The sequence below is a fragment of the Loxodonta africana genome, chromosome 22 (assembly GCF_030014295.1).
Source record: "Loxodonta africana isolate mLoxAfr1 chromosome 22, mLoxAfr1.hap2, whole genome shotgun sequence".
Lineage (NCBI taxonomy): Eukaryota > Metazoa > Chordata > Mammalia > Proboscidea > Elephantidae > Loxodonta > Loxodonta africana.
Genome location: NC_087363.1, coordinates 39,055,647 through 39,080,350, shown reverse-complemented (window position 1 = coordinate 39,080,350; position 24,704 = coordinate 39,055,647). Strand labels below are relative to the sequence as shown.

The 24,704-nt window shown below is 53.3% G+C and overlaps 2 protein-coding genes across 7 annotated transcripts in view; both read left to right on the top strand.

The window, feature by feature from the left end:
- IFT122 (intraflagellar transport 122) overlaps positions 1-3,196 on the top strand; it is a 69,664-nt gene extending 66,468 nt beyond the window's left edge. For 5 of the 6 annotated variants that reach the window (XM_064274856.1, XM_064274855.1, XM_064274854.1 and 2 more), the window contains 3 exons: positions 1,745-1,822; positions 2,223-2,387; positions 2,795-3,196. In XM_064274856.1, the coding sequence (XP_064130926.1) occupies positions 1,745-1,822; positions 2,223-2,387; positions 2,795-2,884 (333 nt within the window). In that variant the 3' untranslated portion in view covers positions 2,885-3,196. Of the gene's footprint in view, positions 1-1,744; positions 1,823-2,068; positions 2,198-2,222; positions 2,388-2,794 lie in introns of those variants that run through there. The other variant, XM_064274857.1, reaches the window with a different exon arrangement.
- Positions 3,197-10,614: 7,418 nt separating this feature from the next.
- On the top strand, positions 10,615-16,848 carry RHO (rhodopsin). Its single transcript, NM_001280858.1, is given in 5 exon segments — positions 10,615-11,067; positions 13,210-13,378; positions 14,677-14,842; positions 14,972-15,211; positions 16,028-16,848. Coding segments are annotated over 5 exon segments (1,047 nt in total). The 5' UTR covers positions 10,615-10,706; the 3' UTR covers positions 16,139-16,848.
- Positions 16,849-24,704: the final 7,856 nt, after the last annotated feature.

Genomic DNA, 24,704 nt, shown 5'->3' with positions numbered 1-24,704 from the left:
GTGGCAGGGACAGAGACCAGAAGTGGGCAGAGAGCTGGTCAGGCCAGAGGTGCTGGGAGGGGACACGGCAGGCCCACAGGCCCACAGTGGCGGGGGGACAGGGAATGTTGCCTTCACCTTTTCCCTGTGCTTTGTTTCCTGAGGGCTTCTAAAAGGCACAGGTGAGCAGCCATCACGGTATAACGGTGTCTGTATTGGTGGCCCCAGCACTTCTAGACAGGCCACGTTTACATGCAAGTAGAAGAAACCATGACTGTGGCTGAACATGTGAAAGGGAATTAACAGCCTGGCAATGGTTGGTGACGTAGGTGCTCCCTCAGTGTGCCAGGAGGCTGTCTCTTCTCTTGGTATTGCTGTCCTCAGGTGGCCTCACTGTGAGGTAGCACTGCCCACCCCTCACGTGGCCACAGAGCAGGCCACCACAGTGCCGGCCTGCACAGCTCAGCAGGAGCAAAGAGCCCAGGACACACCTTCGGGCAGCTTGGGCGGAGGGCCACCCTCAGCTTAGCCCAGTCGCCGAATGGAGGGCAGACAGGGAATTGTCCAGCCCTGGCAGCAGCGCTCCTAGGTGAGGGTCCCTAGGCCGGCACTTCTCAACCTTGAGTACACACACGTTGCCAGGGGCTTGTTAGCAGCAGCCTCTGGTTCAGAAGGTCAGGCTGGGGCCACTGAGGCTGCTGCTCCCTGGGCTACATTTTGAGGAATGACAGCGAGAGGAAAACCCAGAGAGCTGTTTGCTGAAGAAGGGAGACAAGGATGTGTGCACCACCCCAGATCACTGCGTGCCCTCCTCAGATTCCCACTGTGGGCAGCTGACTCCGACACCCTTGGCCCCATTCCCGGTCCTTTCCTTGTGCCCCCCCATTCTGTCCCTGGCTCAGGCACCCTCAGCTTCATCCTCAGTTCCTTCCTCATGGCCCCCCTTATCCTGTCCCTGACCCGGGCACTGTTGGCTCTGTCCCCAGTCCCTTCCTTCTGGCCTCTTGTCCTGTCCCTGACTTGGGCTCCCTTGGCTCTGTCTCTGGTCCCTTCCTCATGCCCCTCTGTCCTGTCCCTGACTTGGGTACCCTCGGCTCTGTCCCCGGGTCTCTTCCTCATGGCCCCCCGTCCTGTCCCTGACTTGGGCACCCTTGGCTGTGTCCCCAGTCCCTTCCTCGTGGCTCCCCTCTGGCCTCAAGCACCACCTGCTTCCCGCCTCCCAGCAGCTCCTTAGCAGCCTTGGCAGAGTGGGTGGCCCCTGGGGACTTTCAGCCTTGGGATCTGCGGGAACACTCACCCACTAACGTCCATGAAATACGACCTCCAGGGCCTCACAATGCCTCAGACCACCCAGTGCTGGCTCAGGATTGCTGCAGATGTCGCTGGCTTTGCTGGCCGTGGTTTCCAGCTGGGCTTGTCATCTCTTCTCCCGTCAGGCAGGCCATGGGCCCCATTCTCACAGCACTCTGGCCGGCCAGCCCACGTGAGCCGTGGTATACGTCTATCTGGGGCAGGCTGTGGGCCAGCAGTGCCTGTTCCCCCCTGTCTCTCAGCCTTGGGCACTGGGGCTGGGAGACAGGGTGTCTGCTCTGGCCTGTGTCCTTCTACCTGGAAACTGCCCCATGGCCCCTTGACACCCCAACCCCTTCTCCCTGGAGCCCAGGGAGACACATGGGGCTGGATGGAGCTCTTAACACATTGAGTGGAGGGTAAGCCTGTTTCCAACTCAGGCCTCCGATTCCATCCTTGACCAGACCCTCCAGATTCTCAGACACTGAGGCTTGACGAGACTGTGGACTCCATGGGAGACGACGACCCATTTACAGCGAAGTTGAGCTTCGAGGTAAGCACGTCTCTCTGGGGCCATGGAGTCTGTGGGGGAGGTGGGTGGCATAGGCCCTTCTCTTGTCTATAAGGGGCCTCAATGAGTGGACAGGGCTGAGGAGGGCAGGCCCCTTTTCTGTGGGGCTGACCACAGGCCGAGGGAGCAGGCATGTCTTTGGGCCCCAAAAGTTGAGCCGAGACCCAGAGAGCATTGTGGGGAGGTAACGTCCAGCTCGGCACAAGAAAGGGCTTATCCCTGTCACAGCTGCCTGGGGACAGGAGGTGGTGAGTTCCCCTACAGAGGTGTCAGCACGGAGGTCTCTGGGGTCTGCCCTGGCCACCGTCAAGGCTCTGGGATGGTGATCCCCGAAAGCGCATACCCAAGGCTGAGTGGCGGTGCTCCTCCCCGTGGCCCACAGCAAGGTGGCTCGGAGTTCGTGCCGGTGGTGGTGAGCCGGTCAGTGCTGCGCTCCATGAGCCGTCGGGACGTCCTCATCAAGCGCTGGCTGCCACCCCTGCGGTGGCAATACTTCCGCTCGCTCCTGCCTGATGCCTCCATCACCATGTGCCCTTCCTGCTTCCAGGTACAAGCCCACCTGTGGCTCATGGCTGGCCGCAGTGCCTTCTTTCTGTTCCTCTTCTGTTTTCCAAATGTCCGCTAGGGAGACCAGGCCCCGAGAGAAGCAGCATAGCCATATCTCTTAGCGTCCAGGCCAAGGCCCTGGCCCCGAGTTGGGAAGAACAGGCCCAGATGTCCTCAGCCCGTCCCCACGCTCACCTGCCTGCTCAGTGCTTTCCAGGCAGAATCATACCAGATGCTGTCTTCCAGGGGACTACGGGTGGGGGTGCCTTGTGCCTTTGAGCTTCAGTCAGAGGAAACAGGGCCTCAGACCCTGCGCTTCTCCCTCCCCCGAGTCCTCAGACACGGGTGTCACCCACTCACTGCCAAGCCTGCCCAGCCACGCTCAGGCCCGTGGTCTCATCTCCACAGATGTTCCACTCGGAGGACTACGAGCTGCTGGTGTTGCAGCACACCTGCTGCCCCTACTGCCGCCGGCGCATCGACGACCCCAGCCCCTGACGCCCCACGGCTTCACCACAAGGAGGGGTTAACAGAACGTGCCTTGGGCCAGATGAAGCTTGCATTTCAGGGAGGGGCCTGTGTAACCACGGAATTCCTATTTATGGCATTCCGTGCCTTGTAAATAGCACCAGGAGATGGGGAGAGAACGTACATATATTTTCTAAGAAAAAAAATCTGTTACTTTCCAAACAGCGGCTCGAGTTTTTGGCGGCAGCCTGCTGGAGTCCACAGATCTGTCAGACCATTGACATGTACACTTGGCGAACAGATTGCCTCAATAATTACAAATAAAAGGGCTACTTATTTTCATCAGTGTCTGTACTTTAGCAAATCTTCATATTGTCTGCAACTTAATTTCCTTATGCAAAAGTGCACCTGTTTCTAATTTGATCCGAAAGGAACATTATATTTGTGTGCTCTTAAAATGTAATCTAATCGAAACGGCAATACGGGAAGGGGTAGGGGATCGGTAATTTTGTGTGCGTGTTTATTTATTTTGGTTTAACGGGGATCCATCTCAACAAGAAAATAAGATACCTGGCTCCAAAGATGGCAGAAGTTGAAATGAAGGCGCATGGGTGGTGGTCTGGCCGAGGGCCTCTCCTGGAGGTGCTGGGGAAGGTGGGCAGCAGGGAGGGCCTGTCCCCTGGCCCACAGAGGGTCACACCCCACCCTGAGACTTTTCTTCCAGCTCCATAAGCAGATGGATTCCCTTTAAAATTCCAGTAGGGTGCCTTCTCTTGAACTCAACAGTGTCCAATTCGGCAGCTCGAAGAATGGGTGGGTGGCAGACGGAAGCTGGGGGAGAGAAGACACCTTGCTTGGGGGCCTTTCCTGTGCCAGCCTCGTTTCACATGCTGTCTCACTTCCCACACAAGTCCTGGAAGGAAGGAGTGTTCTTTCCATTTTACAGCCAATGAGGGGGTAGGGGGACTGGGCTGGGCCTGGGTGCTCCCAAAGCCCTGAGTGGTCAGGCCCTGAGTGTCCATCCCCAGGGCCCCTGCTCTTTTCAGCCACCACCTCACCTGCCCAGGTAGCCATAGTGGGCTTCACACAGGGTTCTGAGAGCAGATGAACATAGGCAGGAGGAGGAAGAGCCCATGTTGACAACATTCCTTGTGTTTAAATGTTGACACCCTACATGTATGAAGTGGGCAGGCGAGATAAGCTCCCCATTGTAGGGATGAAGCCACAGGTCTGGAGAGGGGAAATGGTTTGTGGAGTTCCACCTCCCCCCACCCACCCCTGCAGTGGAAAGGACCAGGGCTAGAATCAAACCCAGGACCCCTGCCCCGGCTGGACTAGCCCCTCTTCCCCACCTCCCTCTGCATCTCTGTCTGGAGATGAAGGAGGAAAATAAAGGGAGCCAGACAGTTGTACCAACAGAACTCCTTCGCTGAGTGTCTAATTACTTACCATCATGCATGCTCTCTATCTTGCTAAACATTTATTAATGTGTTAGGATTTCCATTAGCGAGTTGCTTGAACTGAAATAATTTGCATATGGCTGGAAAAAGAGGGGAGAGGGAAAAACAGCCCCAGACACCCAACAGGCGTCAATCACAATGACAGATCAGATGGTCGGGGTGGGGGAGGGGCCCAGCCTGAGACTCAGCAGGCGGCGTCTCAGCTGAGGGAATGAGAGGAACCCCACAGGTCCTGCTGCCACAGGGAGCTGGGCTCTGAGGTCTGCGACACAAGAAAAACGCCACAGCTCCTCCTGAGCGCCAGACACCGGACCAAGCCCTTTCCATGCGCCATCCTACTTAATCCCCAACAGCCCCTCAAGGCTAGGTTCTCACCCACCCCCATCTCACAGATGCGGAGACTGAGGCTCAGTGACATCCACTTTGCTTTCAATGAACAAATATTCACTGAACCAAGATGGATTCAAACCCCACTCCAGCCTTGCACAGGGTTGTAGGTCCCACTGCCAGCTGGGTCCTGACCTGGGCGGGGCCCCTCTGCCGGCTCTGATGCTGTGCCTCCCAGCCACTGACCTCTCTGTGCCTCAGGCTCCCCATCTGTGGAAAAAGTGTGATGCTGCTGGCCTTGACCACCCCTCCCGTGTTTCTCAGGATGAAGGCACAGCCAGGGTTACTAAGATGCTCACTTAAGTAAGGAGGAAACGGAGGCCCAGCAAGAGGAGGGCTGTGCCTGAGGCTGCCCAGCTCTGTCTTGGGAGGAGGAAGTGAGAAAGATTAAGATGTGGTGACTCAGGAAGAGCACGGGCCAGACCCGAGGCAGACCTTGGCTCTGGCCCTGCCCCTGCCCCAGTCAGCTGGTGTCCGTGGGGGCTCGGTTTCCCCATCTATCTCCAGCAAGGCTACTGCAGCCCAGGAGCCCCAAGCTTGGTGCTGTGTCTGTCTCTGAGCCCCAGTCTAGGTGTAAGCTGCATGTGCCAAGGGCAAGGACAAGCAGACTTCCCCCTGTGGCAGCTTGAACTTCCCCCTGTTCCTGCCAGCTAGCACCTGGCTCCTAGTTCTGCCTGCCCTTCCCTGCCACCCCACCCTCATCTGCTGCCACCCCCTTCCCACACCAGCTGGCCCTTCCCAGGCTTCCCTAGTCTGCCTCTTGCTCCTCTGGGCTCCCTCAGCACTGGAGCTGGAAGCAGATCTCCACTCCTGCCTGCTGCCCCCTGAGACTGGGAGCTCCTTGAGGGCAGGGATTGTGTTGGATTCTTCTGTGTCCCCAGCACCCAGCCCAGGGCCTGGAGCGCAGAAGGTATTTGGCAAATGTTGGAGAAGAAGGAAAGAGGGTGGAGAAAGGGAGAGAGGAGACGAGTCGGTTTGTCTCCTTCCTTTATTTCCCCTAGACATTCCCAGCTGAGTCTTCCCATGTCTCAGCCTTGGTGACAGCCAGGTAGGGCTCAGCCTTGTCAGGGGAGGCAAGACGGAGGAGGAGGGAGAACAGGACCAGGGAGGGCACGTTGCTGACGGAGCAGCCCTTTCAGCCTTTCATGCTGAGGCTTAAGGGCTATTTGTGCACTCCCAGCTAAGCCCCTAATCCTCAGAGGGCAGTGTCAGAGCCTGCACCAAGGCTCCCACAGGGCTGGGGCTCGGGGCACCAAAAGATGGCCGAGTCTGTCTTCAGAGACAGCGCACCCTGGGCCCATAGTCCCACCTATCAGAGCACCTCACAGCTCATCCTTAGCCTGACTTGCCAGAGGGTCGAGAGGCTCAAGCTCAGCCATGAAGGAGCTGGAGCCCTCTCTGACTAACTTAGGTGTGGAAAGAGCTCAAACCTGAGGTTACACAGGCCTGGGTTCCAAGTCCAGCTCTGCTGAGGAGCTGTAACCTCTCAACCCCATCTCCTCAGTGGTCAGGGGGACAGACCCACCTCACAGGCCTCAGGACGGTTTGCTCATTCATTCAGACACATATTCATTGAGAACTTACTCTGGGCTGGGCACTGGGGATGTAAACCCTGCATTCTAGAGTGAGATGAGCAGGTGATAAAGAGACAAATAAAAAAGATTGTTGCTGACAGTGGTCAGTACTGTGTAGAAAAGGAAAGTTTGGGGCCTGGTTTGTCGGGCGGTCAGGGGAGGCCTCTCCAAGGATGAGCGTTGTGAGCTGATACCTGAGCGAGATTCAGTAAGAGAATAACGCTATCACCAATGTCTACTGAGCAGGTACTAAGCACTCCCAACAGCTCTGTGAGGTAGGCACTGCTATGATTCCCGTTTTACAGAGTAGGAAACTGAGGCACAGGGAAGGGAGGAGCTGGCTGAGCCCAGGCTGTCTAACACAGGGCCTGTGTCTGTCTCTGAGCCCCAGTCTAGGTATAAGCATAAGTCGTGTTCAAAAGGGCATGCCCAGCGAGGGCTGTGCAGCAGGGTCTGAAGGTCCCTAGCGGGCCTTGGGGGTGAAGCAGCAAAGCAGGTTAGGTTTCTTGTAGGTGTGAATTCTCAGAGGTGTCCTAGTCTGAGCAAACTGAGGCCCAGAGAAGGTAAGCGGGGCATTGAGTCTCAGACGACCCACCAGTCAGGGTAATGGCTGCATCACCCAGGCCTGCCTGACAGCCTACGGCTTTTCCCACCACCCCAGCTAAACTCTGTCCTAGTCATTTACACCCTGTGTCTCCCATAGGGTCATCAGGGCCGGTCTGGGGCACCCCATGAAGCCACTGAGAAGCAAGTGCACCATCTGTTGCAGAATGTGGGCAGCTCACGGCCAGACTCTGGACCTCAGTCTCTCTGTCTGCAAAATGGGACCGGGAGGTAGAGTAGGTGACATACTGACGATAGCGACTCCGCCAGCTTTCTCTGCGAACCTGCTTAACAAAGAGCTTTTTTGTTTAAAAAAAATTTTTTTGATCTTGCTTTACAGAATACAGAGCACCGTCTCCCCAGAAATGGCCTTTGATTCCTCCCACAGCCTGAGGGAGGGATGAGCAAAGTCTCCTACAGACTGAGGCTATGAAAAGGAGAGTGTTTACCCAGATCACCTAGACACACCCATTCATTCACTCACTCAACAAATACTTACAAAACACCTACTATGTGTCAGGCTTGGTGAACACATCAGACAGAAATCCCAGCTCTTTCTAGTGGAAGGACAAATATTCACGATGTTCCTGCTATATGCTAGGAGTCTAGGGATCCTCTGGGAGAGGAACAAAAAGCACATGAACAGAATATAAATAAAATGCTTCCAAATAGTCCTAAGCATTAGAAAGGAGACAGGAGAATGTGGAGGTAAAGGAGAGCAGGTGTAAGGGTCTGGGCTTGGCCCGCCAGGGTGGGGCTGGGTGTGGGCCGCTCTTGGCCCAGGAGATCAGTGCTCCGTCTCTGGCAGGGTCTGTGGGAATCAAACCCTCCACCTTGACCTCATTCGCATTGGGCTTAATCACCAGCCAAGTGCCTTAAACTTCGAGAGGTCAGCACTACCCCTCCCTCTCAACTCCACTTCATGAACACACTGTCCCTCAGCCCCACCTATGGGAAAAGCCTTAGACACCAACAGGGCTGGAACATGGGAGTTATCATGATTCCCAGGTGGGCTGGAGTGTGGGAGGCACTTTTCTGAGCAGACATGATCCAGGAACCCCAGATTGGGAAGAAAGACTAGACGAGAGAAAGTGTAAGGGAGGTGTCTTACTTATCTTCGAAGAAGAGGAAGACTCTCAATGAGATGGATTGACACAGTGGCTGCAACAACGGGCTCAAACATAGCAATGATTGTGAGGATAGTGCAGGACTGGGCGGCATTTTGTTCTGTTCTAACACAGGGTTGCTATGAGTTGGAACTGACTCAACGGCATCTAACAATTTAGTTATCCAGTGCTGTTATAACAGAAACACCACAAGTGAGTGGCTTTAACAAACAGAAATTTATTTCCTCACAGTTTAGGAGGCTAGAAGTTCAAATTCAGGGCACTGTCTCTAGGGGAAGGCTTTTTCTCTCTGTTGGCTCTGTCTGAAGGAAGGTCCATGTCTCTTTAGCTTCTATTCCTTGAAGAGGCATGGACCTTCATGGCATCTCTCTTCCCCCATCTCATCTTCCTTCACTCACTCATTTAATCTCTTTTATATCTCAAAAGAGATTGACTCAAGACACACCCTACACTAATCCTGCCTCATTAACGTAACAAAGACAACCCATTCCCAAATGAGATTATAACCACAGGCATAGAGGTTAGGACACACAACGTACATTTTGGGGGAACACAATTCAATTCATAACAGGAGGGAAGTCTTAGAGACAGGGACATTGACCCTGGTGACCTTCTGTTCCTGCCTCAGGGTCTTTTAAAGTACTATTTCCCCTGCCAGGAACCCACCTGCCCCCCGATTTTGGTATGGTTGGTCCCATTCCATCGTTCTGTTCTCAGCTCAAGCTTCACCTTCCAACAGGCTTCCCTGGCTGCTTACTATAAATTATAGGTGTTAGGAATGGGATGAGTCATCACAGGTCTCTGTTTTATTTTCTTCAGGTAACACTTGTTGTGGAGCCATGGTGTCTCAGTGGTTAAGAGCTCAGCTGCTAACCAAAAGGTTGGCGCTTTGAATTTACCAAGCGCTCCTTAGAAACTCTATGGGTAGTTCTACCCTGTCCTACAGGGTTGCTATGTGTTGGAATCAACTTGACGACAACGGGTTTGGCGGTTCCATTGTTATTTATTTCATTGCCTGTTTGGGGCCAGGGGCTCTGTCTCACCACTGGGTCTCCCAGAACCTAGCACCTTGTCTTGGAACACAGTAGGTGCTTGATAAACGTCTGTAGAATGAGCAATGGTCCAGAGCACTGCATGAGGCCCATCCAGTGCCCTCATTCGTCACCTCGTGGACCCTTGCTCACCCTTAGCTGGGTCGTCCTCGCATCACTTGTGTGCTTGGAGAGACTGCACCTGCCAGTACCCAGTGACATTTGCACGCAGACCACCTTCCCCTGGCGCTTTCCTCCCCACTGTGTGTCCCGCTGCCCTGAGACCAGCCTTTGGGGGCTCTTGTCAGGCAGCATCCTGGGCCCACTCTCCCAGCCCACCTGGTAGCAAACACCGACAGATGACCCCAGACAGTATCCTGTCTGCTTCACATCTCCTGGGTTCTCCTGCCTTCGGACTGGAACCTGCAGAAGGGCAGGGCCGAGTCTGCCCCACTCACGGCAGTGACCTGGTGCCCCCCCCCGCACCTGCCACATAGACCCCTCCTGCCTACAAAGTCCCTGCTCTGGTCACCCCTCCTGGCCCCCTCCTTCATACTTACTCCCTCCAATCCATTTCTGCTGGGCCTTTGAGCCACCTTTCTGCCCCCAGTTCTGCTCAGGCCACTCCCCATTGCTCTCTGGGCAAAGCCAAGCTCCAGCGTTGGCATTCAATGCCCATCAGAGCTGGCCCCAGCCCTTCTCCTGCCCCTCAGCTGTGTGGGGCCTCTTTCCCCAGACCTCGAGCCTGGAGCCTCAAGCATCTGCTCTGTGCTCAGCCCTTTGCTTCACCAGTGCTGTTTCCCCCACCCCCACCCCAAAGACCCAAACACAGCCTTCCTGATGACCTCCCCTCTTCATGGCCTCATGCATACCCCTTATTGGGTGGGGATCTCTTCCTTCCCACATCTCAGTCCTCCCCAGCCCAGAAACTCCTCCTGGCAGGGCCATTTATTCTCAGTCTCTGTGTCCCCAGAGGCCAGAACATAGATGCTTAATGAACGATGAGTGAGTAGATTCCAACTCAATTTAACCAACATTTCTTGAGTGAGCGCCAAGGCCCTGCTGTGCTGGAAGTTTGACACTAGGAGTGCCGAAGCTGGCAGGATGCACTTAGCCCCACAAAGCTCATAATCTGAGATGAGCGAGTGTTGTGTCAGGGAATAGGTGAGCCTTGGAGCAGTCTAGATAGAGAAGGAATAGGTGCGTGGTAGAGGATAAAGGAAGACAGCCTCCCCTCCCCCGCCCGTGGGAGCTCATGGTGCCATCGAAAAAGACCTGGATTTAGAGGGCAATGGACATGGAGTAGGTAGGCCCCAGCCCCAGGCTGAGCCACCAGAGTGAGATGGGCAGAGATGGAGGAGGGGCGACTTCCTGTTCCCAGGGCCCTGAGCACCTGCCCTCACTGACCCCAGGCTCCATCTGGTGTCACCTTGGCCCCTCTTGGAAGCCAATTAGGTCCCAGTTGCAAGTGGTGATTAGTATGATTAATAACGCCCCCAATCTCCCAGGTGCTGATTCAGCCCAGAGCTTAGGGAGGGGAGGTCACTTTATAAGGGCTTGGGGGGGGGAGTGTCTGAGCCCAGAGTCATTTGCTGGCGTCCTGGTGACTGATCCCAGGCTTGGGCAGCATCTTCAGGTTGTAGCGCGTGGGCAGCCTTGAGGCCGCAGCCATGAATGGGACAGAAGGCCCGAATTTCTACGTGCCCTTCTCCAACAAGACGGGTGTGGTACGCAGCCCCTTCGAGTACCCGCAGTACTACCTAGCAGAGCCATGGCAGTTCTCCATGCTGGCCGCCTACATGTTCCTGCTTATCGTGCTTGGCTTCCCCATCAACTTCCTCACGCTCTACGTGACCGTGCAGCATAAGAAGCTGCGCACACCACTCAACTACATCCTGCTCAACCTGGCCGTAGCCAACCATTTCATGGTCTTTGGCGGCTTCACCACCACCCTCTATACCTCTCTGCATGGATACTTCGTCTTCGGGTCCACTGGATGCAACCTGGAGGGCTTCTTTGCCACCCTGGGCGGTACGGGCTAAGGGCAGGTGGGCGGAGGGCTGCAAGGGGCTGGGGATAGCTACACACCTAGGGATGGAGGCTGAGAGGCCTTCTTCTCACTGGACTCATCAGCATCATCCAGTACCTGTACCAGTTGTTGTTGAGTTGACTCTAACTCATGGCAGCCCCTTGAGTGTCAGAGTAGAACTGTGTTCCATAGGGTTTGCTATGGCTGATTTTTTGGAAGTAGATCTCCAGGCCTTCTTCTGAGTCACTTCTGGGTGGACTTGGACTGCCAACCTTTTGGTTAGCAGCCGAGGGTCTTAAACAGTTTGCACCACCCAGGGACTCCAGCATCATTCAAGGCCCTGGTTCATTCAATCAACAAACATTGTCAGTAATGATAAGATAGGTGCCTTTTGTTGAGGGCAGCCACTAAACGTTCTTTATCTCATTGGAAGTGGGTCTATTGTCCCATTTTGTAGCAAGGAAACTAAGATTCAGAGGAAGCCAGTGCTGGAGGTCCCAGAGTGCTGGGGGCAGAGCTAAGTTCCATCTCTATGGTTCTTCAGGCTAGGCTCTGCACTCCAAGCCTCTGTTGCCCTGGGAACAGCTGCACTGGGTGGACCCATGGTGGCCACTGGGGATAGAACTGGACAAGTCTTACCCTCCAGAGGCTTCCAGCCCAGGGCAGGAAGCCAACTCTCCCTCCTCTAGTCATTGAGTTTCTTCTGAGCACCCCCTCTGTGCTGGGTGGTAGGCCCAATCCTTCCAGGACCACCTGATACCTGAGTGCCCCTCCAGCCTCTCTGCTGTGCTTGAATGCTTTTTGTGTTGGGGAGCTTATCACCTTCTGAAGCAACACTTTCACTGTTGCTGTTGTTAGTTGCTGTTGAGTCGATTCCGACTCATTATGACCCCAAGTGTGCAGAGCAGAACTACACTTCTTAGGGTTTTCAGGACTGTGACCTTTTGGAAGCAGATTGCAGGCCTTACTTCCAAGGTACCTTTGGGTGAGTTTGAACCATCATCATTCCAGTTAGCAGTTCAGTGCTTAACCGTTTGCGCCACCCAGGGACACCACCCCTTTCACAGGGAGGCATTAGACCTGTGGCAATCTGTAGCTTTAAAAAGTGATTCCAGACATTACCTTTCACTTGACTAGAAAACTGATGGGGGTGCCACAGGGATAATGGATCCCTGAGGCATGGAGAGGGAAGAGACTCATTTAGAGAAGTAACAGGGCAAGCCCAGAGCCTGGGTCTTCTGGCTCAGATCCAGGAACGTCTCCTGGGACACATAACAAGAAGGAGAGGCAAGAGTCAGGTTATTCCAAGCCAGGGTGGCCTGCTCTTCCTGGCCTTCCCTCCCTCACACGTCCAGGATGCTTCCCAGTCCTATTCTCAAGGACTCTGGTCATCATTGGGTGCTCGCTTCCTTCAATGGTCCCATTTCACTCAGGCTCAGTCCTGAAGGTGGGAGTGGAACAGAAGTTCCCCAAAGAGGTGGACACTTGTCTCCAGGGTCAGTTCAGTTTGTAACTGTTGTCCTGGAATCATTATTAGTGGTGTCCCCTTGCACTCTTGGAAATGTCCCCGTTTGGTTGATAAGTTATGCAGCCCCACTACCTACTGAGCTTCAGGGCTGAGGTGAAGGGCAGGCTTCTGGATTCCATCATTATTACCTTTCGCTTCCTCAGGACAGAGTGTCACCCAATCCTTCCTGGCCCCTAACAGAGGATTCCCGGGGCCTGGGTGCTTCCACTTCTCTGGGAGAGGGGAGACTAGCCCAGAGGGAGGGAGAACTTTCAGCTCCAGGTTCCCTCTACCGCTACCCTTCCTTCCACCAAGGCACTCAGCCTATTGCCCAGGAAGGACATGTCCTTCTCTAAAAACTTCCTACAACTGTGAACCATAGTCTGGCTTCAGTGCCCCTTGTGGCCCCAGTGCTTAACCAAACTAAACTAGGACTATCTGCTCACCCCTCTTGGGATACTGCCTGACCCTCATGGCCTCCCCTCCCCGTCTCATAGCCCTTCTTATCCTGTGCTCAAACGCCCACTCCAGGAGGGCTTCCCTCTGCCCTCCCCTGTGAGTAGCAGTGCCCCCTCCTCAGACAGCCAGGTGGGGTCCAGGCAGGGGCCGTGCTGACTGACCGCTGACTGCCTTGCAGGTGAAATCGCCCTGTGGTCGTTGGTGGTCCTGGCCATCGAGCGGTATGTGGTGGTGTGTAAGCCCATGAGCAACTTCCGCTTCGGGGAGAACCACGCCATCATGGGTGTCGCCTTCACCTGGGTCATGGCTCTGGCCTGTGCTGCGCCACCCCTCGTTGGCTGGTCCAGGTAATGGGGCTGGGTAGGAGGGAAGGGCCTCCAGCCAGGATTCAAACCCAGGGCTGTCTGATTCCAGGGACCGAGCTCTTAGGCCCCCTACCCCAAATGCCCACCCTGGCAACTCTCATAGTGTAAGGCTTAGGATAGGGGAAGAGGAACAGACCCTGATGTTACCATGGAGACTGGTCCTAGCCTCTGAGCCCCCTTGTCAAGGAGAATCTAAGCCTCACCAAACCTTCACCTTGGCTTTGCCCCTAATCCTCAACTAAGCCATGGCCAATTACAATCCTCTTTGGCCCAGTGCTCCATGGGCAGCCCTGACCTTGGGCCTCAGCATGGGAGAGGCCCAACCTTCCGAGTGTAGGCAGTGACTTTGGCCACTAGGAACTGGTCTAGTCTGGCCTCAGGCCATGGTCTCCAGATGGGGGCTGAGCTGAGAGGTGGTGGGGATGGTGTTGGGGTACCCAGACTAGGGACTGTAAGGACTGTGGCCAAAGAAGACAGAGCTTCCAAGGCTTCATGGTCCCTCTGCTCCAGGAAAATCCCACTCTCTCCTCCCTTTCATCCTTTCTAATCTTCCCGGGTCAGTTTCTCATCTTGCCCACTCTGAGCCCATCCCCACCTCCCAACCTCTCCCCCATCTTCTCCAATCTGGCCATTACATTCTCCAATATTTCTCTGTCCTCAGAAACCCCTGAAACACCCTCACTGCCTGCCCCAGGAGCTTCTGTTTCCAGAAGCTGCACAAAAACCCCCTCTCTACTCTGCGTGCCCATCTTTGGCCTAGAAAAGACTCTTACTCTGTTGCTAGTGAGAGCCCAGGTTGTACAAACTGCCTCAAATACAGAGCTTGTGGGCATTTTCCTTCTGCCACAACCTTTGCCCTGTGAAGTCCGAGTCCCCACCCTCCAGGCACTAGGAGACAGTTGACCTGGGGAAGAAATGGAACATGGGACAGTGGGCAGGCAGCAATGCAAAGAGAAATGTGGGGCCAGGCAGTCCTGGGAGCAGGACTGGGCCAGAGGCTAGCAGTCTGTCTTGGTCCCACAGCTGCCAAGTACAGAGAAACTACATTGTTTTTCACAAGGTACATGGGACTCCCTGGCCTCGGTTGATTCAAATTCAAAATCACCCAGCCTAATAGGTATTTTATTTTCCCCATTTTACAGAGGAGTAAAGTGAGGCCCAGAGAAGGGCAGAGGCTGGCTCATGGCCCCACAACAAGTATGTTGCAGAGCCAGGATTCTGGCCTCTGGGGCCTGCTCCCAAAGACTCTCACAATTGGGGCCCCCTTTTCCTGGCCCCAGGTATATCCCTGAAGGCATGCAGTGCTCATGTGGGATCGACTACTACACGCTCAAGCCCGAGGTCAATAATGAGTCCTTCGTCATCTACATGTTTGTGGTCCACTTCACCATCCCTATGACCATCATCTTCTTCTGCTACGGGCAGCTGGTCTTCACGGTCAAGGAGGTATGTGGGCCCCAGCTCTGTCCCTCTGCTCAGTGCCTGGCTGTGCTAGGCCCTGGGAACAGGCATGTTGAGTGGGATGCCTGCCCCTGTCCTAGAGCCAGTCTGGACACCAGGCCTCTCCCCATGCAGGCGGCTGCCCAGCAACAGGAGTCAGCCACCACCCAGAAGGCGGAGAAGGAGGTCACCCGCATGGTCATCATCATGGTCATCGCGTTCCTGATCTGCTGGGTGCCCTATGCTAGCGTGGCCTTCTATATATTCACCCACCAGGGCTCTGACTTCGGGCCCATCCTCATGACCCTCCCAGCGTTCTTTGCCAAGAGCTCTGCCATCTACAACCCCGTCATCTACATTATGATGAATAAGCAGGTGTTGTGGGCTGGGTGGGGAGGGTCACATCCTCAGTGGGGCCTCAGTCTTCCTTTCTGTGCAGTGCCCGCAGGGGAGTCAGTCTTCATCAGGGCAGAGTGCATCATGGGTAGGTAGCCTCATCTGGGAGCCCGTGTGAAAGGCAGATTCCTGGGCCCCACCCAGATCTACTGTATCAGAACCTCTGGGGGTGGGCCCAGGAATCTGCATTTCTAACAAGCCCTCCCAAGGATTCTGATGTTCATTAGGGCTTGAGAAGCATTGGTTCAAATGGTTTGGGAGGCTCGCTTTACAGTCAAATGGTCCAAGTCCCAAGACCGGGAATTGAACAGTGCCAGTTTCCATGAAGCTGAACAAGAAGCTAAAAAGTCTTATTCTGAGGCCAGAAGATCTGAACAGGTTAAAACATCCCTATAACAAAGACCTGAGTTTTCTCTGTTGAATCTATGATCCGGAGGGAAAAACAGTGTCTGGAGTCAGGCATGGGTTCAAAGCCCAGCTCTGCCATTTTCTAGCTGTGTGACCTGGGAGAAGTCACTTCAGTTGCTTCATCCACAGAAAGATAATTCACAGGAAGCTGCCGGCACAATAGTTTCTCACTCTGTCGGTGTCAAAGCCCCCTTGGGTTTGGTCTTTGGCATCTCAGAGTGGAGATAATTTATGCTAAGTTCCCTCCAGAGATCCAGGTTCGAGGGGAGAGGAGGTCTTGAAGGACAGAAGCAGGGAAGGAGTGAGAGGCAAATCTCTACCCTCACCAGGTTGCCAGGGCCCCATGCTGGGAGACCCTGATTCTGATCCACACTCCTTGCCTTCCAGTTCCGGAACTGCATGCTCACCACCATCTGCTGCGGCAAGAACCCATTCGGTGAGGAAGAGGGCTCCACCACCGCCTCCAAGACGGAGACCAGCCAGGTGGCCCCGGCCTAAGCCCTACCGAAGGCTCTGCGCCAGCTAGAGGAGAGGCATACCCCCCGCACCTGCCCCAAGCCATAGCCGCCCCACCAGCAGGGTGCCTGTTGGAACCAGGCCACACAGGTTCCCTGATTTAAAAGAAGAAAAATAAAAATCATGAACTAACGAGAGAAAAATGAAGCTGCCCCCTCGGTGGGGTCAGCCTGAGGAGGGACCGCACCGAGACCCCAATCTGGAGTTCCCAGGGGCTGATGGGACCTGTCTGCCTCCTCCCTCCTCATCTCTCAGGAACACAAGGACTCTTGCTCTCTGGAAAGTGTCCCTGCTTAGGGATAAGTGTCTAGCACAGAGAGGGGCACATAGTAGGTGCTTAATAAAAGCTTGATGGATGAAGGAAGGAATGGATGGAGGAAAGAATGGAGGAACGAATGGCTGGGAAAAATCTACCTGTCCTCTCAAAAGCATCTTAGCAACAGCAGCTCATACTTTTGGTTATGTGACCTTGGGCAGTTGCTTTCCCTCCGGAGCCTCTCTTTCTTGCCCCATAGAACAGAAATCCCAATCCTGGACCTGCCTCCTACCTAGGGCTGCTGTGAAGATCAGATGAGATTGTGTGTGTGTGTGTGTGTGCGTGCACATGTGCACGCATGTGTGTAAGCACTTTGTAAATGATAAAGAGCTGTACAGACTGTAGTTAACGTCATGAATAATACCTATTAATATGATTAATTAACTACTGTGATTATCTCCTCTTGATAGTGATCATTTTGAGATTGACCATCCAGACAATGGGGTTTCACGCAGCCTCAGCACGTTTTTAAAAAGTAGCTAGGTGTTCAAGGCCATACCAGAACTGGTCCGGCTGCAGGGAGGGCCAGTCAAAGGAATGCAGTCAACAAACCTGTAAAAACAGCATCAGGGCCTGGAGTCTGGGGCCAAGGTCCAGGCCCAGTGTCTCCGTTTGCCGGGCCTCTCTCTCGGCTTCTGAGAAACACCTGGTCCTTCTGCCCTAGCTCCCAGGACACAGCATCTCTGGGTCTGTACAGAGCTTCTAGCAGCCATGCCCATCCGCCCACATTCAATGAAGAGCTGAGTCCCCGATGTCACTCTCGTCACACAGAGCTTAGAAACAAACAGTGGGAAATTTGGCTGGGCCCACCATCCCTGGGGTGTTCAGTTTCAGATTACAGCTCCCATGGTAGACAAGCCCCTGTTTCAGCAGCTAATAGTCTATTTTCCATTCTGGAGAGTCCTGGCTTCTAGGCCCAGGGAGTCAGAAGCAAGCCGCTTCCGTGTCTCGCCTTCCATTACCAAAGCCAGAAGCTCTAGCTCTTCCCAGCTCTGCCCGGAGAAAAAGGCAAACTGGGACATTAAAAGCTCAGCTCCTATACTTTGCGTTAATGTCTAGTGGTTCTTGTGGCTCTTAAGCATCTTATGTGCAGGATGAATTGAAACTGGGCTGCTTCCACCTGAGCCCTGGCCCTGGGATGCCTGGGCTGGGCAGCCAGCAGAGCAAAGCAGTCCAGAGTTCCTGGGGAGAGTGGCGGAATGGGGTACGGGGTTGGAGGAAGCAGTCCCAGGAATGGGGAAAGCCCCAGCTTTGGAGTCACCCCAGCTCAGGTGACCTATGAAACTGCAAGCAAGTTTTTATTTCCACTTTTCTGAGCTCCCTTATCTTCAAAAGGGAATCTTAAAACTGACCTTGAGTGGATTCAATGAGACTGTGGGCTTTAAGCAGCAGCAGATGGAAGGATATTTTGGCAATGCCCAACCCAGGGCCTCACCTGCAAGGCGAACAGGATGGAGGAATAAATCTCAAGAGTCACCCCTATCTTCCAAGGTGGGCAAGGGTGGAGGGGCCGGAGGTAGAAGATCCCAGTGCTGTGGTGGGGCTGGGCCAGGGGACACCTGGGGTCTCAATTGTTGCACTTCATTGCTCTGTCTCACCAGGTGATGTCAGTCAGGATTCCTTTGGCTGTGACAGGAAATTCACTCATTCAGGCTGAAACAAAAGGGAGAAGTTTGGTGCACATAAACGAAGAGCCCAAGGCCTCAAGCACTGCTAGTTGGAGAAGTGCAGATGATGTTATCAGGGTCTGTCTCTCCCCATCTCCTGGCTCTACTTTCCTCTGTGCCACCAGCAGTTTCAGCTGGCAGAAAGGAGGCTTCTCTTTCCTATTATTTCTAGAAAAGGTCTCAGGTAGGATTCTCATTGGCCAGGCCTGGGTCACATGCTCTCGCCTAAGCCTATCACCATGGCTGGTATGGGGATTCATCCTCTAATTGGCCAAGCCAGCCCAGATAGTCAGCTCATCTGAAACCAAATGGTCTGAGGGTGGGAAGAGGTAGGTTCCCAAAGGAAATCCAGGGGTGTCATGACCAGAGGGAGCTAGGAGGCAGGTGGGTAGAACCAACAATGGCCCAGAGGATGAAGGGAAGGACAGTGGCATGTCAGCTGCCCTGCCTTGCAGGCAGCCCATTCCCAGCACTCCCTTGCCCCACCTTAGCCTCCAGAAAAACAAACAAACAAACAAAAACCCAACCTGCTGCTGTGTAGTCGATTCCAACTCATAGAGACCTTAGCCTCACATCAGGGGAAAAATTCTACTCTAAACCCAGAACATTTTTAGAAAAGAAAGCCTCTCTACCTCTTTAATTTACAATTATTTTACAGCCACTGATTGGATACCTGCAATATATAAAGGGACGTGCTGCTGGCTTAAAGCTGGCGAGAGGGTGGCACTGCCTCCTCTCCAGGCTCTCAACAGTTTTATTAAGTGCCTGCTGTATACACTTGTCGCTCCACTCAACTAAACTGAAGGAAGCCACCCTGAAGGATCAGGTCTTTGCTGTGACCTGGCCGGTCTCAGGGTCACAGGGCCCTCTCCCCACTGATCCTGCCTCTGGGAGCAGAGCAAGTGAGCCCCCAAGTCAGCAGGCACCAGATTCTATGTTGCTGGCCAGTGATTGCAGCCTGTCCCCCAGTAGGAGACCCGTGCACTCCTGAGAGCAATATGACCTTGAGGCAAGTCCCTGAACCTCTCTAGTCTCTCAGCTGTACAGGGGAGAATCATGCCAATGGGTAAAATTCTCTAAAGGGATTAATGAGATTATTGATATAAAGGATGCACACAGTTGGTGTCCAATAAATGTGAGTTACCATCCCAGAGATGCAAACTGAGTTCAAAGGAGGCAGCCCCTGATCTGGTAGCAGATAGACATATAAGGAGATTAATCTAGTAGGGGGGTTCTCAGGCTAGGGAGGAAGAGAGTGCTAACTGCCCCCAATATACATTCCTCTTTCTCCCTTCAGGAATATCACCCCAAGTTCTAGCTGAGCACTTAGCCACCTGGCACAAGACTGCAACTCCCAGCTTTCCTTGCACATAGGGTGGCATGAGATTAAGGTCTGGCCACCGAATGTAATCAACCTGGTCTCCGGGTTGTACATTTCAAAGAGTGGAGATGCCCTCCACTTCCTCTCTTCTTTCCTTCCTACTAGCTGGAATGTAGTCATGATGTCCAGAGCTGCAGCAGCCCTATTGGATCATGAGATAGAATTTGTGGAGAATGGTAGAGCATCAGGATAGAAGGAGCCTGGGTTTCCAGTGCTGCCTTACCAGCCCTGGACACCTTATACTTGAATAGTTTTATGAGATAATGGTTTCACGGTTAAAAAAACAAAAAAAAAAAAAACAAAAAAACCAAACCTGTTGCCATGGAGTTGATTACGACTCATAGCAACCCTATAGGAAGAATAGAACTGTCCCACAGGGTTTCCAAGAACCAGCTGGTGGACTCGAACTGCTGACCTTTTGGTTAGCAGCCTGAGCTCCGACTGTTATTTTGAAGTCTTTGTTATAGCCCATACCTTAGCTAACATAGGGGGCTCCCAGGGTCTGAATTCAGGAAGATCTAAGTGTAGGCTGTCTCTGAATTTTAGCCTCTTCATGTTTAAATAAAATAGTGAATATAAAATATTTACATGGACATTGAACAATGGCAGTTATTACTATTTCTACCTTGCCCTTTACACATTTATTGACCTAAAGCCAGGATAAAAAAGTTTCAAATGTCCCATTGTTACAAGGGCTAGAGTTAGACGAAAGAGACCCCTAATATTTGCTTCCAAAAACCCACAACTGTAAGCTTCACAACTACTGGGAATTTCCACACATCGAAGGACCCCCATTCAAAGTTCTAAGACTGTAAAAAAGTTTTCAGCAGAACTTAGATTCCATACCTGTCCTCAGTAAAAAATTCATGTAGGTACACCCAGCAGCCTGCCATCTCTCCAGCAATCTGATCCTCACAATTATAACTTCCCCGTGAAAAGGCAATCCTCTTAAAGAATTTTTAGATCACGCAGTGCATTTTAGAACTTCTTCCCTCTGAAGGCAAAACTCTATGCTGGCACAGCCCAGGAGCAGGCTTTCAGATGAAGCTCGTGGGAATATTTGTATTGCTGTTTCTCTATTTCTTGATTCTTGGAAATGTCCCACAAATGTGATCAAAATTGCTGCCCCAATTTGCGCCAACTTCCATTTGCCTCTTTGCTTAGTGTTCATTTCCTGCGCTAGCATCGTTCCAGCAGATATTTTCAGGCCTCCCTCTACTCAGCCACGCTGGGCTTTGGCATGGGGACTTTTATACATCACAGCAATGTGTGTGGAGCACCTGTGTGTGCTGGGCTCCGTGCTGGGCACCAAGGACACCATCCGGAATAAAACAGGCACAGCCCTGCCCTCCCAGAGCTCAGGACCTAGTGCAGGAGACAGCTAAGACAGAGTTGTAATTCAGAGTGCTGGAGGGTTCCCGGGAGCAAGTCCAGGGGCCTGGAGGCACCCAGAGGAGGAGCCCCTAACCTTCCAGAGGTCAGGGAAGGCTTTTCTAAGGAAGTGATGTCTATGCTGAGTCCTAAAGGATAAGCGAGAAACAGTCCAGAGAAGGTAAAGAAAGGCTTCTAGGCAGAATGTATCCATTAGTTTAGACTGTGTGTGACAAACAATCCCAGAACTTCATGTCTTAAAACAACAAACCATGGATGTGCTGCTCATGACTCTGACTCAGCTGGGTACAGGTTGGGATTGTTCAAGCTCTCTGGTCTGCTGGCAGGTTGGCTGGTTGAATGGCTGTTGGCTGGACAGCAGGGGTCACTGGGCAATGGGTCTCTCAGTATCCGGCAGGCTAGCCAGGGCTTATTTGCAAAGCTAGGAAATGGCTTAACATCTCCTCCGCCATTTTCTATTGGTTAAAGCAATTCACAAGGCCAGCCGAGATTTAAGGAGTGTGAGAGGAGCTGCAAAGCCACACTGCAAATGGGTGTGGCTAGAGGGAGGTGCGAAAATTGGTGCCATTTTTGCATTGATCATGCGCATAGAGGAAACACCAAGAGCAAAGCCCAGAGACCAGCATAGCCTATTCTAAGAGCCACAGTGGCTGAATTGTGGGGCTCTGTAAGCCAAGCTGATGAGTTCAAACTTTCACCCTAGGGCAGTGGGAAGCCATGAAGGGTGCTAAGCAGGGGAGTGAGATAAAATTTCACTTTTGAACACTTTGATGGCCACAGCCTCCAACAATCTAAACCTCTGGGGATAGAGAACCCTCTGGAAAAATTCCGACAGTACAGGACTACATAGAGAAAAGTGCAAGTCTTTTTTAAACTCATCCCCTCCAAACCCCATGCCCTCCTCAGAGGTAATCACTGCTATATTTTCAGCCTTCACACACGCATGCACACATGCACACACACACACACACACACAAACACAGCATTGTCTTCTCAAAAATGGAAGCACACTCTGCACGTACATATACATCCAGATTCACTCATTTTCACTGCTGTATAATATTCCACTGTGTACACAGCCCACAGTCTGTTGATCCACTCCCCTCTTGATGAGCATCAAGATTGTTTCAAGTTTCTGCTGTATGATCAATACTGCAGTGCCCCTCCTTGCACATCAGCATAGGAGTCTCTCCCAGGTTTATGCTGTGGGTGGGTGGGATGTAGGTGACTGCATCCTTGGCCGCCTTAGATGTTGACAAATTGCTTCCTAGAATGGCTACCATCTTCCCCTGCCACCGGTGTGTCCGAGGGCTTCTTTCTTATTTCTCACATCCCTGACACTCAGTACTATGTAAATACTTGTCATTCTGCTGGGTGTCAATAAAAACTCATCCTTGTTTTAATCCATCCCATTATTTTAAGTGGCTGCATACTAGTCTGCAGAAAGAGCCCCCAGAGATTTGCTTGGAGGTTAATTCTTTTTTTTTTTTCTTTTCCAAATAACGCAGCGACAGACCTTGTTGCAGGCATCTCTCTGCTCATAGCTGAGTGTCTGCGGACAAGAGTCCTAGAAATGGAGTGGCTGGGCTCCAGGGAATACGTCCCACACCCGGCTGCTGCCCCAGTTTATTACCCTGACCGGGGATTTGAGGGCCTGGCTCCCTGCATCCTTGCCAACACTCTGTCTTCAATTTTTGTCAATTCGATGGCAAGAATTGTATCTCATCATTGTTTCAATGTGAATTTCCCTGAACACCAAGGAGGTCCAGCATGCTTCCCTGTGTTTATCAGTCTTTCTAGTGAATTATCTATTTATATTCTTTGCCCATTTTCCCAAGGGACAGTGTCCTTATTTATGAAGACTTTTGCTAAACAATTTTATTTAAAAATGGCTTTTTCCTCCCTTAAAGATTTCTTTCTTAAAAAAACCAAACAAAACGGAGAAGCACTATGGCTCGGAGAGCTGGCTGGCCTTGGGAGAGGCTGTTGCCTGGCCTGGGTGTGTCTGCTCCCGGCAAACCCCACTGGTCCATCTCCATCTGCTATGTTTTTGGGAAATGAGGCCAGCAGTGGCCTGGGAACAGGAGCAAACATGGGGCAGCCTGCCACCCACTCAGCGGGTTTGGAGGGCCTCAGTGTCTGCCTTGGCAACCCAGGTGCTTCCAATTCCACCATCAGCACCGCCAGCCCTGGCTGACCGAGGGCCTGGGAGGGAGTGATCTCAGCTAAGGATAGCCCAGAGAGAACGACAGTGAAGAGGGGGTCTAAGTGGCCACAGACAAACCCTACCACCCTTGGGGATGCCAAAGAGGGCCTGCTTCCCCAGAGTCACATCCCCAGTCTCCATCATTTTGCTGGTGGGGGCTGAGACCAAGAGAAGTCAAGTGACTCACCGAAGGTCACACAGAGGTGGGTGGCCAGGCCAGGGCCCCAGGGCAAGGAAGCAGAGCCTGAGTACCCCATCCCCTGCTCCTGCCCCAATCAGCTCAGCTGCTCCCAGACCAGTCAGGGGTTGATTGGAGGGGTGGGCCAGCTGTGGCGTATAAGGGAGGCGGGCCTGACTCCAATTCCCATAGGGAAGGAGAGCTGGCGTCCTACACCTGCCTGTCCAATGGCTCCTGGGAGCTATGCTTACAGCGATACCTCGGAGGCCTCCTCAGCAGGGTTGGTGGGGCCAGCTGGGTCTGAGAAGCCAGGTAAGCAAGGGGATGCAACACCTACCTCATCCCTGTGAGTCCATTCCCTGGGCTGTCCCAGGCCCTTCCTCCTCCCACCCTCCTCCTCTCCCAGCCTGGCCTCTCAGCACCCACCCTAGAGGCTATTGAGTTCAACTGCCCTTGTCGCAGAGGAGCTGATGCCACAGGTAGTGGGGTTGGCCTGGGCTGAGGCTGGCCTAGCTCAGGGGAAGAAGGGGAGCAACACTGCTCCAGCTGGAGCCCATTTCCTGTCAGAGAGGGAGGCCAGGCTACAGCGGCAGTGTAGCTAATTGGAGGGACTTGGATTTGGGTCTGTATTCCAATTTTTAATCAATGAACAATGGCCCACCCAGGCCAACCAAATCCAGTTTATTCCCTTGAGTTGCCCCCAGACTCCTCATAAATAGTTCCCATTTGATATTTGGCATATGCTTTAATGGTGGGAACCCAGGCTGGGAGGTCAGGGAAGGCTTCCTGGGGGAGGTGACCCCTGAAGGCTGGATAGGCCTCACCCAGGGAGGAGAGGCGGGACAGGGGAAGTGTTCTGAGCATTTGCAAAGGCTCCTTGGGGGTTCCAGGTGCTTGCTGGAGCACAAGGGTGGAGTTGCTGTCTCTGACTTGGGAAGTCAGGAGAAGTGTCCAAACTAAAGTGCCATTTGGGACTTGGAGGTTGAGTGAGTTGCTTGGGGGAACAAGGAAAAGAGCATCTCAGGCAGAAGGAACAGCATGGACAAAGGCCCAGAGGCAAGAGCCCTGGGGGAGCATCTGGGGAGTTGCCAGTCTTCCTGCTGGCTAGGGGCAGAGTTGGGGGACAGTGGGAAGAGGCGGGCTTTTGGGGTCCATCAGACTGGGCCTCCAAGCTGTGTTCAGGAGTGCTGACTCTTACACTGAGGACAGTGGAGAGCCACGGAGGGTTTTAAGAAGGGGGGTGAGGTTCGTGGGATGTGCTGGCGGGGAATGGATTGGAAGGGGAAAGAGGCTGAAGCCGTGGGAATGGAGAGGGGAGATCAGAAGAGAGAGAGAGGGAGAGACCCACGGGGAGGTGTGGAGAGGTTGTGGTTTGGGAGGAGAGGGGTTCTCGTGTGGACATCTGTGT